General features: G+C 41.4%; 1 protein-coding gene and 1 long non-coding RNA gene across 4 annotated transcripts; one reads left to right on the top strand and one right to left on the bottom strand.

Moving 5' to 3' along the window:
* Positions 1-376: 376 nt before the first annotated feature.
* On the bottom strand, positions 377-5,933 carry LOC135329919 (uncharacterized). Its single transcript, XR_010391567.1, has 2 exons — positions 5,588-5,933; positions 377-2,922 (listed from the first exon to the last, which is right to left on the bottom strand). It is a non-coding gene; the product is annotated as an uncharacterized LOC135329919 (long non-coding RNA).
* LOC112989410 (beta-1,4-galactosyltransferase 3-like) lies at positions 5,857-18,975 on the top strand. Of its 3 annotated transcripts, XM_026110559.2 has the most exons (7): positions 5,857-6,032; positions 6,333-6,794; positions 12,101-12,336; positions 13,177-13,367; positions 13,990-14,112; positions 16,995-17,099; positions 18,285-18,975. In XM_026110559.2, the coding sequence occupies exons 2-7, from the start codon at positions 6,557-6,559 to the stop codon at positions 18,424-18,426; spliced, it is 1,035 nt and encodes a 344-aa protein (XP_025966344.1). In that variant the 5' UTR covers positions 5,857-6,032; positions 6,333-6,556; the 3' UTR covers positions 18,427-18,975. The 3 variants fall into 3 exon arrangements, with proteins under 3 accessions (XP_025966344.1, XP_025966346.1, XP_025966345.1); XM_026110561.2 differs by lacking the exon at positions 13,990-14,112; XM_026110560.2 differs by lacking the exon at positions 5,857-6,032 and having other exon boundaries at positions 6,056-6,794.
* The last annotated feature ends 180 nt before the right edge of the window (positions 18,976-19,155 follow it).

Raw genomic sequence — 19,155 nt, 5'->3', positions numbered from 1 at the left:
ACTCCTTCTTTGTAGAGCAGACTAAGGACAGCAAGGACTGTTGCCAGTCCAGATGCACCAGCTAAGCGCAGATGAGTAAGAGGTAATACAAGTTAAAACAGCTATTTGCTAGCAGAGCTTGGTGGGTCAGCCCAAGAATGGAGCAGCAGTGAGGGCCACAGGGTTCAGGGTAAGCAAATACACGCGTACAGTAGGGAGGGAAGCTGCAGATCGACCCTAAGGCGTTTAAAACAAGAGAAGGCATCACAGCTCCTGTTTTTACTAGCATATTAGTATCTGATATTCATGTTCTCTCAGATTCATCCAGTTCACCAACCAATGAATACTACTAACATTTCCTGTTGCAGAAAATACTATTGACAAGGGAAAGAGAATGTCAAGGAAGTAATTTTTAATGGTTATTTATTTATACTGAATGGTACTAGAGCGTTATTAAATATGATGTAAATAGTACAATATGGCACCATTGTCTGTCTTGCAGTGTAAGTGCTTACTTCTTTTCCAGGAAAACAGCGGACTCTGCAATGAAGAACGTTTAATTGTTCTCCTTTCAAAGCTATTCTCTCCAGTCTTCACCTGACCTAAATGCTACATGAGAAATGTAAGCAAAAACACTTCAGTTCCCTGGGATTCGAAGAGGTTGCCTGCATTATGGAGGTCAAGGAAAGAGACAGAAAGGAACATGGGTATTTTGTCTAAACTACACAGTCCCGTGGCATCTCTAGCCACAATCTGTCATTCGAGTGACGTGGTGACAATCCCTACCAAGACTACCCTGTAAAAGGGCTGATCAAAACTCAGAAGTGGGTGGTGGTCAAAACACAGGGCAGTTCTCCATCACAAGGGTCTTAATGCAATGACAAGCTGTATGGCTCAGTCATACCTAAACAAGGCTGCTGCTGCTGCTGACAGTGAGCAAAGACTACATAATTTTTGCTGGGTAATGTTATTTAAGTCTGCTCTGCAGGTAGCAATGTACCCACTCCAGCTTTGTAGGGCCAGCCAGCTCCTGCACCCTGTCCTTCCACCTGGGAAGAGCCAGGACAAGCTCCTGGCAGCATGATGGTAAGGTGGCCTCACAGGAATGCAGCGACACATCAGCTATCTAGGGTCTCAGCAAAAGTTGATCCATGCTCATGTATCCGTTTGGCCAGTGTGCTATGTGAAAAGTCTCCCCAAGTGGTTCTGGAGGCCATGAAACCCCTCAAGAGACATTTTTCAACTGCCTTCCTCCTGCTGGATCAGTTGCTTAGGACAGGTAGCAGTGAACAGCAGCCAGGGCGATAGCTTGTGGCCCTGTGCAACTGCATCTCCTGGGGAGAGAGGGAAACATTCAGGAGCAGCACCAACAGGGTAAGGAAGAGTAGGCTAAGGCATTATAAGGTCTTGTCTTCCTAATGAATCGCACATTGTTACCAGTTCCTGCTCCTTCAGGTTCCTAGTAAGCCACAACTGATTGGGAAAAGTCTACAAATCCTCACCAGAGCACTAGATGTCATTGGGATCAGATAGAGAAGCAACTCTGGTCTCTTGATTGTTACTACACCCTCCAGGCAGCAGGAAAATGGATAGGCCTATTTGATGGCACCTCACCGTGGGCTAATCCATGAGTTTGGGAGAAGCTAGTAGACTCAGGTCCTGTTTCTAATGCTGTCACTGATTTGCTCTGTCATTTAGGCCAAGGTACATGCCATCAACTATCTCTAACTTTGGGTTTTTCTACAACCATAAGGGACCTACCCCTCAGAAAAATGGAAGAACTTTTAAAACTCTTTTGAGGAAGCATTGCTAAGAATTTAGTGTATTAGATGACAGGCCAAACCCATGCCTGCTTATGTCATAACAATCACATTTGCAAAGGTATCATTTAAGGTGAAACATGGGGTGCACAAGCAAAAGGCTCTGAGAAAGGCTGAGAAAAAACTGCAGTGGCTCAAGGTACCTGAAACCTCCGCTCCGCTAGAAAATACAGTCACTCCCCACAAAAAAACAGAGACAGCTCTGCTTGGCTATGGTGGCTGAAAGCCTCTACAGTGCCTTTAGCAAGGATTAACGCTATCTTCCTCTTTTCTTGATAGAAACTCTGGGGATGGGGAGAGCAGCAGACAAGTAACGCTGTCTGATACCGCCTGACCACCCTGATGGGTATCACTCTGTTACACCAGGGCATCGTTCCTTCCTTCTGTTTGCCACACACCTTAAAGGCTGAGCTTCCCAACCACTCTGCTGCATTTTCAACAGGGAACTGGTGCAGGTCCCAGGAGAAGGGAGCAGAGGGGGGACAGAAATAGGAGAAAGAGAAAGGTGAATAAGAATGAATCTTATTAAATGGTGTGAAGTACTTCTCTCAGTCTCTCATCACATTCAAGACTGATTGGAGATGAAATTACACTTGCAGGGAGGGGAAGCACCCTCCCCTGGGACATCCAGAGGCTCTTGCACAAACTTAATTTCAAGCTCTGTTGAAGATGGTGTTTGTCTTTTTTTTTTTTCAGTATGCATTCGTTTAATTTCTCAGGCAGATGTGTGAAAATGAGAAAGTCAGACCTTTGACTGTGAAGATAGCCCTGTGCCTGCTTCTTATGGATCCAGTCTCACATTGTTTTCTTCCGTCACTGCCCTCAATATATTTGTGCTCAGGGGTTGCTAAAATGCCTGCCATCTCCCTTCCATGCTTCAGTAGAGACAGTTCTTTTTTTTTTTCATTTAAGCAATTCAATTCATTTTGAATTCAAAAAAAACCCCCAGCTTTCCACAGCTCGGTTTAGAACAGGGATACTGTGACCTTGAAAAGGCTCTGTGTCTTGGGTCTGTCTGGCACCACGAAGTTCTGTTCTGTATTCAGCTCTCCAGTCCACACTTGCTTTCTGGTGAGAAAAAAGCTTATGGTGGGTTTTGATCCAGCCATTTCGGTGATGGTGGCTGAAAAGGAAGGACAGGAATCATAATTCTTGTATTTGATTTTGAAAGGATGTTGAAGGAGGCAATCTCAGAGGTTCAATTCTCCCAGGCAACACAAAAAGACGTGCCGTTTGCACACAGTCAGTCTAGCTGATTATATGTTAGTTTTCCAATCTTGAGAGCATATATACCCACAGATTTAAATAAAGAGGCTGTTACCTTCGCAACTGACCTGCTTGTGCCTGGAAGCAAGCACAAGGTGACAGCCAAAACAACTAGCACGTGGTTGCCAGTTTAAGTTAGCTGAGCTGCTGGTGCAGGTCAGTTCCAGGGTGCCCGGCTTTTCCCTGCCTCAGAAATGGGTAGAGGCAGGCAGGCCTTGCCCAGGTTGTTCCTACACCATGGTTTCCTACTGTGACCCAAGGAAGGATTGCAACCAAAGCATAAATTCAGGCAGTACCAGGTCCTAAAGCAGTTGCTGCCAGCAACCGCAGGCTATACCACTGAACTCTTGGTTCCTCTGTTTGGTTCACTACTGACGCAGCAATTAATTCTTTCCTGACCATGGTATTTTATGCACTGGAGCTTTCAACAGAGCAGTGAGCGTCTCCTTGTTTTATTGCAAACCAGGCAAAGGATTAGTCATTAGCAGCACAAGCAGGAATTTGAATGAAGGAGAAATCCAAGTTTACATATTTGGGGTCTTCTGAAAGATTCCCTGCAGACCATGCTATTTCCTGCAGGTTCTCAGCTTTCAATGAAAGCTAAGGGTTAATATTTTCTGGTACAAATCGTGTAACCACAGTGGCATTGAAGTGGTATCACAAACCAAGCTATTGACTATACCTGGGAGGTGCAAACAACATGGGTTCAAACTGCAGAGGGAACATACGTCTTGATTCTTATCTGAAGACAGGATAAATGCTAGTGAATGTTAGTGGAAGACTAGCATGGTGAGAGATGGAAAGGCCCCAGGTATGTAAAACTAGATATTTACTTTTTTACTTACTGAGTCACCAGCTTATTAATTTAATGATATGTACAGTAAGAATGCCTAAGAGTCCTGGTCACGGACCAGACAGTATGTAAACAATTGCTACGCATGGTGAACAAGTGGAATCATTCTCTCTACAAAGAGTTTACAGTCTAAGACGAGAGATGAGGATTACAAGGAAATAAGCTAACAATGACTAGTGCAATCAATTTGCTATGTCAGTACAGCAGTTTTCTCTAAACATCATGGGAAAGGAGGGATTTGAAAGGAGAGTAAGTATCTTCAGGGCTGGTCAGACATGGGAACAGGCAGATCTCATGATATTAAGCAATGCCAGGTAAGGTGAGGACAAATCTTGAAAATGAAGACAAACAAGGTGAGTTTGACATGGTAATGGAGAGAATGCCAAAAGAAGAAAGTAAAACATAGTGATTCAAAGTGTTGTGCAAGAAAAGCAATCTTTGCAGCAATATTGGGCAGGTTTCAGTAAAACAAGCCTTTGCCCAGGCAAGAGAAATATTCAGTACATTTTATCTTCTAAAACCAAGTAATTTAAATGTCAAATTATGACAATTTATATCCAGGTTTTAAGTAATCCACTTCAATTGAATAACAGGGTGTTCTGTGCAGCAGAATTAATGAAGTCAAGTTTCCTATAGATTTGTGTCCTGGATCTGCTAGTCCTGCTCTGAAGCAAGAGTACACTTTTCCCCGTGACACATTCCATGTGGCTGGGCAAACAGCAGCATGTGTTTTGCCTGGTTTGGAGCCACGTGTGCTGGCTGACAGGTCCACACACAGGAGCCAGCTGCCCCACTGGCTGCTGCAGCTCAGAAAGGGACAGGAGGCTGAGCTAAATCAACCTGCCGCATTTTGCAAGCACAAATTTGGGGTTTACTACTCTTGTCAGTACAAATCCAGGCACTGACTTTTCTTAAAGACTGGTAGGAATTTAATGTCTGTAAGACTTCTTTTCCTCTGTGAAATCTATGCGAAAGTGGACAGCACGTTTGAAATTTATTATTGGAGAAGACAGGCAGGGCAAGAGCTAGCACAATCACATAAGCACCTTTAAGAAATCAGCCAAAAAAGAGATAGATGTAGAAGCCAAAATTGTATAGGCAGTTAAGCCGTTAAAGAAAGCTCCTCACTGTGCAGTCTATCCAAGTGAAATCCTGCTGTAGTCTAGGTAGAGATTATTGCATTAATTTCAGTTTATCTAATTTAATTCAGTTCAATAATTAACTCAAAGTCAAGAAAACGACTGTGTGTTGAAAGCACAGAAGAGCTTTCACTCACTCCTTGTCTATGATGGAAAACTAGGTGTGACGTGACATTTATTTGTTCTAAAATTATGAAAAATACAGTGGCTAGAAAGAGTTACTTCAACTGTCCATTTACATACACTGCTCCCTTTCCTTAATAAATCAGTATGAAATATAAAAATAACTTAATGTATTCTGCATAGTCAGACTAAATACTATGGTGAAGTTTTAACTAATGAAAACAATTTTGAAGTGCTTGTTTTCAGCATTTTTACAAAATTTTAATTTCTACCCAAAGGCACTTTGACATGAACCATGCAAAAATTATCTTGTAAATTAAAAAAAAATCATTTGTCATGTAAATGTAAAAACTGACACCATGGATTACTGCATGTTATATACTATGTTCGTGTTTAAACCATCTTACAGCTTCGCAGAGGTCCTTGCCCCTCTTCCCTCCAGCGGCGGCTGCTCCCCTCCGGGGGTTACTCGGCCGTCACTCAGCGGGCCGGGCAGCCCTGCCACCCTCACATGGGCCCACAGCACGTCGCTGCGGAAGTCTGCAGGAGCAGAGAGCACCGGCCCTGAGGGCCACGACAGCGGAGGGCGCTGAGGCGGCGGAGGGGCGGGGACTACAGCTCCCAGCATGCCGCGCTCCGGCCAACCACGCCCGGCGCACCACCGTGCCCCGCCTTGCATGCTGGGACTTGTAGTGTGGCCGGCGGGGGGAGCGCGGCAGCACGGCGGCGCGCCGCCGCCCCCTCACACGAAACGCGGGCGCGAGGCCCGGGGCGTGGCTGCGGTGGCGGCCGCGTGACGGTTGGGCGGAAACGGCCCCCGCTGCCGCCGTTGCCGGCCAGCTCCGCCGCCCGGTGAGGGGATTCTCTCTCTGCCTCGTCGCGGGTGGGGACGGAGCGGGGAAGGTCGGGCGCCTCCCGCGGGGGCGGCCGGGGGAGTGGGCCCCCCCTCCAGGCAGCGAGCGTGCGCACCTCCGCCTTTTCCCGCCCTTCCCCCTCCCCCCCGCCTGCACGTTGGGGGCCGTCGCGCGGTGCTGCTCCCCTGCCCCTCCCCGGCGCGTGGGCAGCCCCGCCCCGCCCCCGCGTGTCGGCCCTGCCGACTGCTGTGCTGGATGGCCGTTAACGGTTGTCTTTCTCCTCTTGCCTGCCGTGCAGGTCACGCAGTGGGAAGGGGTGTCTCGGCTCTAGCGCAGCGGGCGGGGGCCCAAAGCGTCCTGAGGAAGCCCTGCTGGAAGCGCGTGCTGCTGCTTGAGAAAGTTAATGCTTGAAAAGGATGAGCTCTTCTACACACGCTGATGTAGCCCTGAAAGTAAAACGGTAGTTTGTGAAAGGCAACTAAACTCTTTACAAGTCTGACTCCAGAGCATGGTCTAAAAACGATGTCCCTGTCCCGTGTTGAAAATCCTTGTTTTCTGCTCTTCCTGCTTGTCTTCCAAGCGATATTTATCCTGATACTGTACCAAGGTGGACCTTCAAACGTGTTCCGTGGGTTTTTAGAGTCACATCAGATTCAGGATTACTCAAAAACTCATGATGTGTATACAAACCTCAGCTTTTTTACCCAAGCTCCTAATGAAGAAGCTATGCCATACTGCTCAGTGCAGTCGCCAATATTTGGTATGTATGAACCACTAGTGTTTGAAATATTGCTTTGGGGTATAATGACATTACACGCTTCATAAAAGTAAGCTGTATTTTTAAACCTGTTCCTTTTTAAAAGCAGTATGCTTTGTTGTAATGTTATAATTACACTGACAAAATTATAGGATATAACAGGGAATGTATTTTACTGATATAAAACCTTCCAATATTAAGGCTTTTGCAGAGGATGTAGGGGAACAAGAATGAAAACAACACTGTTAATACTAAATTATGAAAAGTTTTTTGTCATACAGTTGTTTTTTCTCTTAACTTGTGGTCATGTATCAAATGTCTGCCAACAGTTGTGCTTTGGGAATCATCTTAAGTCTAGAAACTGGATACCTGTGACCTCTGTGCTCTTTGACTCATCTGGGTTCTTTGTTTCAGCCTTATGTTGAGCCTGTGACTCTAATGAGTTGGTGATGTTGGCTTTAAATACAGTTTCTATGAGAATGGGACTTGGCACCCTGAAAAGCTTGATATCTTACTTTTCTTGGTGACCTTGTTGGCTTATGGTTGTTAATGCTTCCTAGGCCTTCTCCTTTAGGCTTAAAACTGCAAGTTTGGTCACAGGTTTCACATTAGAGCTGTTTCTAGAGGCAGCATTAGTTCAGTTACTGCGCTACTAAAATGGTTGAGAAACTTTGAGTGAATGCAAAGTCAAACACATAAAGCAAGTCTGTTAGAGTGTAGTTAGTATCTCTGGTAATAGTGAATCAGTTCCACCAAGATAGCTAAAAAATGGATAAATTCTGTAACCATGCACATATAGCTGGTTTGGCTATTCCTACTTCTTAGTGTACTGTGTAGTAAGTAACCCTTTTCTGTTTTTCTGTATTGGACAGAATTGTCTGATTGGACAGAATACTGTATATTAGAATCTTAAATATAACCAGTCTTGAAGTACTATTTAGTGATTGCACTAGTGTTGTAGGAAAGCAAATCACTTCACCTGGAGCATGGTAAGAGTAGATGCCTGATCTTGGTTCACAGGAAGTGTTGTGGAAAACTGGTGCTGTGTACTTGTGTCAAGTTACATAATTAGGCTAGAAGACTCACCTGGGCCACTGTGGATGAGCCCTTTGACTCTGCAGTATTCATGTTGATGCTTGTTCTTTTCGGGAGTTTTCTTTCTTCCTCTGTTACTGCAGTTAAATATGTGCAGCATGTATGATGAAACTGTAGGATAACTTTTCGGTATATACTTCCACGTTTCACTTGGAAACCAGTCTACTATGTTACTGAAATACTAATACTGTAGAGCCTTTCTGCACAGGTGCTGGTTGTGACGGTCTTAGTGTAGTCTCTGTTCATCACTAACTAGAACCCATCAATTCTTTTGCAAAGCTACAATTTTGTGTCCCAAAATTGTTTTACTTAAAAGCATAGTGGAAATAACGCTTGTATGCTGCTTGTTTCCATTACTGACAAGAGTCTGCTGTCCTGGAAGAGACAGATGAGGAAGCTTTGGTCTAACTGAAAAACTACGTGTGTGTTTGCAGTTTCCCTGCAAACCATCAGATAAGCAACAGTACATGGTACGTGTGGAGGAGGCAGATGCAGAGTAAAATCACACTAGAATAATCAGTGCTCTTAGAGCTATGGAAACTTTGTAAGACCTCTTATTCCCTTCATCCCAGGGAGCACTGAGAACAGAGGGTGGCATGCATGTGATACTCCAGAGCTAAAATGAAAACATAGTGGTGTTAGTTATAAACAGAAATGAACAGTAAAGTTCACTTGAAGGAAAAAAGTATGACCCAAAATGTTAAGGAAGTGTTGCTGTATGAGAAATTAGAAGTGAGTGTGTGAAGTGTTGTTGCTGTGAAGCACTTGAATAATCTTTTGGAGTGTTGATACAGATTCAGTTTAAGAAAAAACACTCTGCTACACCTTAAATTTTACTTGATTATATTTTTATTTCAATATAAGAAACAAGTTATTCTTTCTAGTGTTACTATATGCCAGCTTCTTCCAAGTGTTTTCTTTTGGGAGAGAAAGGGGTTTGATTGTTTTATTTTCCTAAAAGCACATGCTACTCGCAGATACTTGCCCTTCAATTTTGTATGTGATGGACACATATGAATAAATATATAAATGGTTCATAAATGTCTTGATTGATTATCATCTTCTCTCATGGGTCTGATCTCTGTTGGAAACCTTACATCAGAGAGAATGATGCCTTTTAATATTAATTTCATAAACTCCACTAAATGAAATTTCAAATCAATTCTTGTGGACTCCAGTCTCCAATTCAGAGCTGGTAATAAGTCACTGTGTCCACTCCAAAGTGTGTTAAAGTAACTGGAAGAATGCCAAATGCCTTAAATGGTTTTTGGATTGGGGCTTTTATGAAGTACAGCACTTTCTCCACTTATGTATACAGCAGATCATTTCTCTGATTGTTCTGAATGTAAGATCAGCCTGCAGCTCATCTTTTTCCAGCCTCCTGAATCCACAGTATCTTGGTTCTTCCAGGGTAGTGGAGTAAGAATTAACTCAAAGTATAATTGCTCAATGTCTTTGCCTGTGAGGAACTGAACTTTTGCTGACTAGTGTTACTTTTTAAGCCTTTGTACTAGATATTCATTGTATAAGTTACTTCAGTTCCCTTAAAGGTTTCTACACAAATATCAGTTGCCTGCTTCCTTCTTCATTGTTTTTGGAAAAACAAAGCATTCATGTGCTCAAGTTGAGCCTTTCAGACTTTGCCTACTGGCATTTATGTTTGAAGTCTATGCTTCTCACTTTGTGCTGTGTTATCTCTTTCAATTTATCTTTTCCTCTTACAAGGAAGAAGCTTGACTCTAGAAGAACTGGGATTTTTTTTAAGAGGTGCCTTACTTCATGATATGTGCTGTGTGAGTTGATTTGTCCCTTGCAGATTTTAATAGGTCAAAGTTCTGTCTGTAACTCTGATGTTTTAAATATGTTCATGCCATGGAAGAACTTTTTCCAAGCCCTTCTTACAACATTTACTCCCTTTTCCTCCCATCTGTCATAACCTTTTCATGAGCATGTCCATCTCTTCTGGTAATGAGTAGTTCCTGCTGTGCTTTTTAATGGATGCTCTCCTAACTAAAGCTTCTTTCCTTGGTATTTGAAGAGAAGTAAAAAGTGCGGTAGTGGTGCTGAGATTTATCTTTCGCTGCTGTTGAGGCAGTGTCAGAGTCTAGCATTGGAAATTGGTATTTAAATTAAGGCTTTTTGCTTTTTATATTTTTCATCCAAGTGGTGGTAGAATAATACAAATATAACTACAGTAATACACAGTGTGCTACTGCATTTTCTCTTTGAGATTTTCATCCTTCCTACTATTTCCGCTTGGCTAGCTTGTGGAAGTTTTGCTTATCCTTGTTGAACTCAGTAATTATAATTGCTTGCTCTGAACTAAATGTATAGGAAGAAGGTGTTTAGAAGTCATGCAGTTCCTTTCATAAGGTGGAATAGGTCTGATCAAAAGCAATAGATCCCCCTAATATTCAAACATGTTGCCTAAAAAGTAAAACAAGCAGATAGTGCAGTGTGCTGTCACTGGAACTGGCTAACAATGTAGACAGGGAATTGTGGTTTTTAACTCTTCGCACTAAAGTTTGCTGTTCATATTACACACCCTCCATTTGGCAGTACAGATGTAGAAAGAGCTCAGGAAGCAGGCTGAGAAGAAAATTGTTCGGACACTTCAAGGTATTGATTTTGTATCGCGTCTGAATTGGAATTTTGTGCTCTCTAGCATGTCTAAGATGGATTTTGCCTCCTTTCCTAAAGCTGAGCTCTCGCTGTTTTGTTTTTGCCTGTTTGGACCTGCTTGCAACTGTTCTGTCCACATCTGGGATTTAATTGGATTACAGTGCATTAGTCTTTTGTTAGTTGAAGTTAGACAGGAAGGAGGTTTGAGAGCCAGAATTTAGTTTATAGCCAAGGAATGTGGGGCAGCCACAGGTTTTGGGGATATAAGTCACAGATTTTAAATTCTTTGTCTGTGTTTCCTTGGAACATGTTAAGATTGAGATTCTGAGCTGAGCTGTTTGGGATATGGAGCCAGGCAGCTCAGGAGAACATGACATTTTGAAAAACCGGATGAATGTAGATGTTACCCTCGTGAATCATGTATCTGGGTATGGAAGGAGATGGGAGTGAAGCTATTGCACGTTATCTTACCCTTATGTCCAAATTCAGACTTGATTTTTGGAATTTGAGGATTAACACTGCAAATTCTACCCTGCAATATGAAGGGCCCTGATTGTGCTAGAGAAAATAAAATCATGCCTTTGTGGGAGAATAAAAGAGTTGAATTCCTTTTCTTACATTTTCCTTGGAGCAATGATCTAATCTGAATATAACGTCTCTTCAGCAAGTTCCAGTTGCTGCTGAATCAGTGGTTAATGGTGCTTTAGTGAAAAGAACTGATAATGAGGGAGTTCAGGGGGAAAAAAAAAAGCACCATAAATGACAAGTTAAAAACAATGCTGAGCTGAAATGTGGTCTTGTAAAGGCAGAACAGGAAACTGACTTCATAGATAATAACATGATACATTAGCAATAAATATGATCTAGATTCATGGGCCTTCAGTCTGCTTCTCTGAAGAATTACTGCTATTCTATTTCAGGCATAAATACATTGCTATACTTTCATATTCCTGTTCAAGGTAACAGAGTCAAATTCAAACTCCCACTGTCTTTTAGAAGCTGAGGGCAGGATTTAAAAGTAATAGTTAAGAGTTTGGTATTGTAACACCTTGTCATTTGCTGACAAGGTAAATTCAGGTTTTCCTTTTTAAGGGGGGGGGGGGAACTGTAAAGTAGAATTCAGAGAGGCTAGTCCTTCGTGAAAGTTTGAAGAATGGGATCCATTGCTGCATAGACTGCCTTTCAGGAAGTGCAATTGTGTATGGGTTTTTTTGAGGAGGAAAAGGAGACTGTTGTGGAGAATAGCTTTGCCTGTCAGAAATGTGAAGTATACCAGCTTCTACATACAGGCAAAACATTTCCCAGTTCTGGACAAACAGCCTGAATCTTACTCCAAAGTTAGGTCCCTCAGCCATTGTTAGCTCTCTTTAAAAAAAAAAAAAAAAAAAAAAAAAAAAAAAAATGTAGTAGTGAGAGGGGATGTTCCTACCTTCTGAGTCAGTTAAACAGAATGTCGGTGAGTACAGGCTCAAAATGTTGTGTGTGTTGGAACTGTAGCAGTTGATTGGCTTGAATGATGGTTGAGAAGCATCACTGACCTTATTTCTGTTTTGTTTTGTTTTTCTGGGGGGGCTGTCTCTCTGTTCTTGCAGTTGGTCCATTAACTGTCACCTTCAGGGTGCTGCCCAGTGAAAGAATGATCATCCAGAAGAATCCTCTTGTTCAGTCTGGTGGCCGCTACAGACCTCCTCACTGCTTAGCCCACTACAAATCAGCTATCCTTGTAGCATACAGGAACCAGGAGAAGTACCTTCGCCATCTTCTCTACTATCTTCATCCTTTCTTGCAGCGCCAGCAGCTCAGTTACAGCATCTACTTGATTCAGCAGGTAAATCTAAGTTGGATGTGTCTGGTGATGTAACTGAGCTTTCTAGTTATGGAGTTAGGTTCTGAATGAGAAATGTAAATCATCTAATGTAGAAGTAACATTTTATGTAATGGGTTGAGAGCAGGTCAGTTGCATCCTGTTCTGTCTGCATGGCTACTAATGACTGGAGTATCTTTCTGTTTGCTAAGATCATCATTACTCTGCTATTGATCTGATTTTTTGCTGCTAAAGGGATAAAGCTATTTTTAAATGGTAACTTGTATTTTCAGCTGTTGGGAGGGTTGAAATGTGGTTTGTCTGTAGCCTGTCAGTACAGTTGCTAAGTAAACTGTTGAGAGTAAATGCTAATAGAGAGTTCATGCTCAATATCAAATAAAAACATCTGACTTGACCTTGCTGTGGGCCAACCTATGCAGGTCAAACACCTATTACTTACTGATGGAGACGGGGGAAGTCTGGGGCTCATTAAGGAAAACTGATAGCAGACTGGGAAGGGAGGAAGCTTTTTCATCATCAAGATGTTTGCTCACTTCCCACCTTTAATAATCAGCAGTAAGGACAAAAGTGTTGATGCGCAGATTTAGACCTGAGAATTGACTTTCTGGTCTCTTAAAAGTTGGCCTTCTTTGTGTGTTTGTGGTATATAACCCCTGACGCAGCAAAGCTTATAACAATTAATGAGAATATTGTGAAGAGAGTGGATAAAATTTTCAGTCTGTGACATTAGATTTGCAGCCAAAACTGATTCACTCCAGTGTCACTCAGTTGAATAAGGCTTTTACACTAACATCAATTTTAATGGAATTATCGTCTTTACAAAATGCAGGTTTTCTTTTCCAGATGGGGAATGGTACATTTAACCGAGCAAAGCTGCTTAATGTTGGTGTCCGGGAAGCCCTGAAGGATGAAGACTGGGACTGCCTTATTCTGCATGATGTAGACCTAGTACCTGAAAATGATTATAATCTCTATGTTTGTGATGAATACTATCCCAAACATATGGCTAGTGCCATGGATAAGTTTCAGTACAAGTAAGTGCCTCCATTTGCTCTGGGAGGTATGTATTCTAATTGGTTCCCTTTCAGGATACAGATAGTATGAACGGGGACAATGAAAAACATACCTTTTAAGAGGCTTTTTGTATTAGTGATTTCACCAGAAAAGGATGTTCTTAACCTAAGCTTGCAATCTTGAACAGTTGCCTGAAGTTCCTTATTCTATTGTTAGTTCAGGTTGGCAGATGATCCTACCACCAGCCTGGTACACACTGGCAGACTTTTCTGTTTGCCTTTCCTTCCAAAATAAAAATATAGGATGGGAATTATTAGACTCCATCAAATATGTGTGATATGATACAGGTCTTTGGTACTAATCAGATACTAATTTTAAAACCAGCTTTACTTTGGGCTAGTGGTGGGGGTGCAGGGGAAGGAATTACACTGAATTTGCTATTTTGGGTTTTGGCATTACAATGGCAAACTTGCCACTACTTGCCACTTCATCCATCTACTTTTACAAAAAAAGGTCTGTAAGTGTCTGTAAGACAAGATTAATATGAATGTGACTCGAATGATGTTGTTAGATAGTTTGTGAAGGATTGGTATTGGCCCTCAGTCTTGATGCTTTGTTGTTTTTTTCCCCCCCCCCCTTTAGTCTGCCATATAAATCCTTTTTTGGGGGTGTATCTGCTTTGACTCCAGAGCATTACATGAAGATGAATGGGTTTCCAAACACATACTGGGGCGATGATGGTGAAAATGACGACATTGCTACAAGGTACTGATGCACAGGACACATACTCTTACAACAGAACCAAGATAGGTAGTGAAACATGTAGCACTACCCTAAGAAAGGAACTAAGAAACTTTGTTCCTTAACATGCTTGCAGTAGCACTGTAATTCAGATGTTATTGGCATTTGGAATGGTTGAGGTCAGAAAATGCTTAGGCACTATGAATCTAATCATTGTACACTGGGAGGACAAAACTTTCTTCAGACTCTGGATGGTAGAGAATGTTAATCCACAACCTTGTGCCTTCAGTTGGTCTGGGGTGATTCCAAAGGGTTATAACCACCAGTAGTTGACAAGTAACTTCATTGACATTAAGAGCCCCCAAGGGAAGGAATGTACAAGCTTGACAAATGAGAAAACCAAGAAGGTAGTAAAACAGGTACTTCTTAATTACCAAACAATTGGGAATTTAAGATACATTGCATATACATATTACTGTAAATACTATCTAGTCACTAGTACTTGGAATTCAGGAACATAAGAAATTCCATCTTCATTGTTGGATGACTGAGAGGTCTATGTACTATTATGAGTCAGTGACAGGAAAAAAAAAAACTTTTTTCTTGTACCTTTGTTGCTATGGCAGCAGTATGCTATAGAAGTGAATTTGATGACTTTAGTTCCAAGTACTCTACATAATGCACATTATGAGTACAAAATCATGGCTGTATCTTTTTTATCCAGCTTTGTTGCAGCATTTCATCTGGAGTGTACCTTTATCATCGTGTACTGAGGCACGCTCATGGGGAGTTTATAAACTGACAATAAAGGCTTTTTTTTTTTCTTTCTTTCTTTTTTTTTCGGTCTTGTACAGTGTGACAAGTTATACAATTTCAGTGGAACGTTCTGTTCAAGGACTGTGGGAGTTTTTACAAAGCAGTATTCTTTGGGGAATTGAGAGTTAGGTTTTCTAACATATAATTCCTCCTTTTCCTTTCAAGGAAAGCTAACTAAGAGTATGCAATTGTTTAGCGAGTCGGCATTTACTGAGGAATGAAGTGCGAGGAAAATAGATCTTTAAATCAAACACTACAATGCTGAGTCTATTCAGCTCTTCTCTCGGTACAGCTTAGGCCTTTAGTCTGGTTTTCACATACCAGTGATGAAGAGTCATACCAATTATACGTAAGAGTGCACTTCCTTAAGAAAGTGCTTAAGGTAAGTAGGTTATGTAGATCCCAAAATAGCCCTTTCTTGAGGGAGGTGAAGCTTGTGGTGTTCTGTGAGAACTTATACAAATGATTAGCAGTACTGTGGCTCATAGGTGCACAGAGGTCATGGGCAGTGACTGTTAATGATTATTCAACTTTCCAAAGTCAGGAAATGAGGTGACTGGTTTTGAATGGCCACCATGATACACCTACTGGGATTAGAATTTTAGAAAGTGCTCAAGCACTTCCTACAAAAGATCAACAAAAATAAATCAGTATTGGAAACTGGACATTGAAACCTGTCTTTTATAAAGACTTCATGTTGGAATGCTGCTTATTAAAGCAGAATTAGCCCCCCAAGAAGTGCTGGCTGCTACTTATAACTGGCCCAGACTGCAGTACTCTATTATATTAGTTGTTAAAACTAAGTATTAGTCCTAGCAAGCACCACCACTCACCTTTTACTAGAAGAAAACACTGCTTGAATTGGAACCACTTACATGTTAACATCAACTACAGAAAAAGGTCTGGCAAAGTTCTTTTTAAAACAGTAAATGAATGTTGTGTTAACTGTTTCCTGTTGGGTTATTAGTTTAATCTTGCAATATAAAAACTGTAACAGCAAAACTAGTTCAGCATTCCTGCCTGTTCTTTCTTTTTGATTGAATATGTAATATGCTTATGTCCAGAAAATAAGTCTTGCCTAAAACCCAGGATGGCAGAATAATATGTTATCAAATGCTTACATACTCGTAATGAACTGTTGTAATCATTTGATATCTCTAGACTAGCAGATATCTTAAGTAAGTTCTTTAGTCTGGTCCTTTCAGCCTTGTACCAATCCTACTTCTGTGCAGCTTGCTGCTATACTAGATCTCATCAGAAGGCCATCAAGTGTTACAAACATACCAGTTAGATGAATTAAATTGAGCAAACATTCACTGTAATACATGTTCACAGAAATCTTCTTTGCAGAAGAACCATCCTGTGGTAACAGAGGTTTGCTAGATTGAGCACTATTACTGGCAATTTTTTGCTGGTAAGCTAATACAGATGCCATCAGCAATGGGTTTCTTGAAAGTCACCCAAAATGCAGCTTTTAGCAACTCTCTGCTGAAATTCTGAAGCTTCCATTCAATTGGTGCTTGGCAAATCGTACTGCAGCTGACCAGCCTGCATTTATTGCTTTGGTGTGCTTTATTTATCACTATTCTTTCATGAAGTCAGTCCTCTCATCAGACCCTTTCTACAAATGGCATTAATAAAAGAAGAAGCTTAATCTAGAGCTCAGACTCAGGACTAGGTTCCTTAGTAGAAACTGCACGTGTTCAAAAAAAAAAAAAAAAATTGAACAGAGCCACCTCTAGGTAGTAGAAGCTCTGCCTTTATGAAGAAGTGAAAGTGATGCTCACTTGTCAGAGGCATGGAAGATGGTCTTGGATGGCTCTGTACACTGTTGTTCATTCCCTGCTTGCTACTCTTTTTTGTTCCTTGTCCAAACCCATAGCAACCAGGAGCTTCCCATCCCAAACCTGGCTAGAACTCCCTAGGAAACATAGTTTGGCACCAAATTGTTAAACTTGCTCCTTTCAGCTTCTGCATTTTGCTGAAATTGCATTAATGTTGGAAATCATCTCTACCCTTGAACTTACTCTAGCTAAGCCTAGAGGTGGCATCCTTATGCACAGGCAAACACTTTATTCTTTGTTTTAAAGGATTCAGTTGGCAGGAATGAAAATAGTCCGGACACCATCTCATCTTGGACGCTACAGAGTGATGGATTACAAGAAAGAGACAGAGATCCAAGAGTCTTGGAGAAGGTAACTGTTCTGGGGGAGCACCTAGATGGCCACTCTGTACCTTGTTACTGTAACCATCATCTTCCTCAAACAAGGCAGAAAGTATATCTAATGCCACCATTTATTTTTCTGCTTTAATGGTGCTATATAAAGCAAACTCCCTGTTTTTACTGATGGATTTGAGGATGCTCTATTTTAAAAATATTATTTTGCCTTGTGATAATTTAGATTACTGCATCTTTCTGGTAGCGCTTAGACTAACGTCATGCAAAAGATGTCCCACCAACACATACATAAGTTATATTAGAAGCTAATACAGATCCCCAGTCAGTTTCAACTGAATTGTACTGTTCATGTCTCTACCTTTGAAGAGTGGATGCATTACTTTTGTTTCCTTCCATCTTACTTAGTAGGAAGGTGTTGTTTTGATAGACAGCTGCCAGTAAGGGTCAAACTTGAGCACTAAATTTTTAAAGTGCCACCTCAGTCTGCCTTGTAAATAGAGAAAATTGAGTTTGAAGATCCTTTTGTTATGCCTTTTCTAAAAATATTTATGCAACTTCTATATGATAAAAATTTACTCTTCTGTCCAAGGCTTATACTACATTAAAATCATTGCAGATTTACCATGACCCATTAAAATAGTGGAAAGCAGCGTTCTAGCTCAAAGAAATGAGTAAGGTGCATGACAGAGACCCTTAACAATGACCTAGTTTACATAAAAGAGCTGGAGGAGGGTGCTGGTTAAAGTGTGCTGGAGGCTTCTCCTGTTGACACATCAGGCTTCCCTTTCATCATCTTAACACTGAGGTTTCCATAACAGTCCTGTACTAAACCTACCTACTGCAAACCTCTTTCCTGTAGCCCCAGGTCTCTCTCTAAGCTGCTGCCAGTTTCTTATTTTTGCAGAGTATAGTTGCCACCTCACTCATCTCCTGTGTTCCAGTCCAAATTGTGTTCCTTGTTTATAAGACTCAGCATGAAGTTACTCCAGTTTATCTCATAATATAGATTAGAGAGAGAAGGTATTTTATGAGAGAAGAATTTTCTTGAAGCTTTTCTGCTTAGCAGCTTTCATTCATCTGCTAAGCTCTTGCCATCTGGAACACCATTTCTTTCCCTGCCTCTATTCTAAAGCATCACCTGCAAGCATTTCCTATGTGGGGTTTTTTTTGCAACTAACTGCAGGTATTCTTCCTTCTTCAGGCCTGCTTCCCGGCATAACACCAGAAAAACATGGAAGGATGATGGAATGAACTCATTAGAGTTCAAGCTGCTTTCCAGGAGGAAACACCCTCTTTATACCAACATCACTGTGGACATTGGCTATGTTCCCCCATTTTCTTAAGGGAATGAAAATTTGAAAAGAAAATGTGAGTTTGAGCTTACTGTGGCAGCACATGGGCATTTAGCCTCTACTTCCTGTGGTACAGCGCATGCTCCACCTGAAACTAATCCTTTTGTCTCCTGCATTTCACTTCTCTTCTGAGTGTACAAGACTTAGAAGAAAAGACTTCAGGAATAGGGAATGATAGCTAATGAATAGGATATGGCTTACTGTATAAAGACTCTATCAAAGCACTATAAAACAATACCTACTGAGCCAGATGCACCTCAGGCCTTGAGGATTAAGATCTCCTTGACAGTAACGTGATGCAAGTTTTCTAGTACCCTGTGTTCCATAGCTGGATAGCTCTATCCTGCTGCTTACTTAAATTGTAAATGGGATGGAAGCCATGCCATCAGACATTCCTATCCTGTTGGAGCAACAGCTCCTCTGAAATACTGTATTTTGAAAAAGAATTCACTGACTGTTACAGTATTGAAACTTCTTACATTTCTGTAAATATCTTTTGTGAATTTGAGTAAAATAAATTGAGATAGCTGTTTGGTTTGAGATTTTCTAGAATACTACTTAAGAGTCTAATGAAGGAGAAAGTTGAAAGAAACCAGATGTCATATCCTTACTTCTGCTTCTGGCCAAGTCCATCAGTAGTTACATGTTATTGTAGTCATAGAATAATTCAGGCTGGAAGGGACCTGAGGCTTATCACTTAGTCCAGCCTGCTCAGTGCAG

Source organism: Dromaius novaehollandiae, chromosome 1 (genome assembly GCF_036370855.1).
Source record: "Dromaius novaehollandiae isolate bDroNov1 chromosome 1, bDroNov1.hap1, whole genome shotgun sequence".
In the NCBI taxonomy this organism is placed as follows: domain Eukaryota; kingdom Metazoa; phylum Chordata; class Aves; order Casuariiformes; family Dromaiidae; genus Dromaius; species Dromaius novaehollandiae.
The sequence above is the reverse complement of the archived record's forward strand: the minus strand, read 5'-3'. Positions and strand labels throughout refer to the sequence as shown.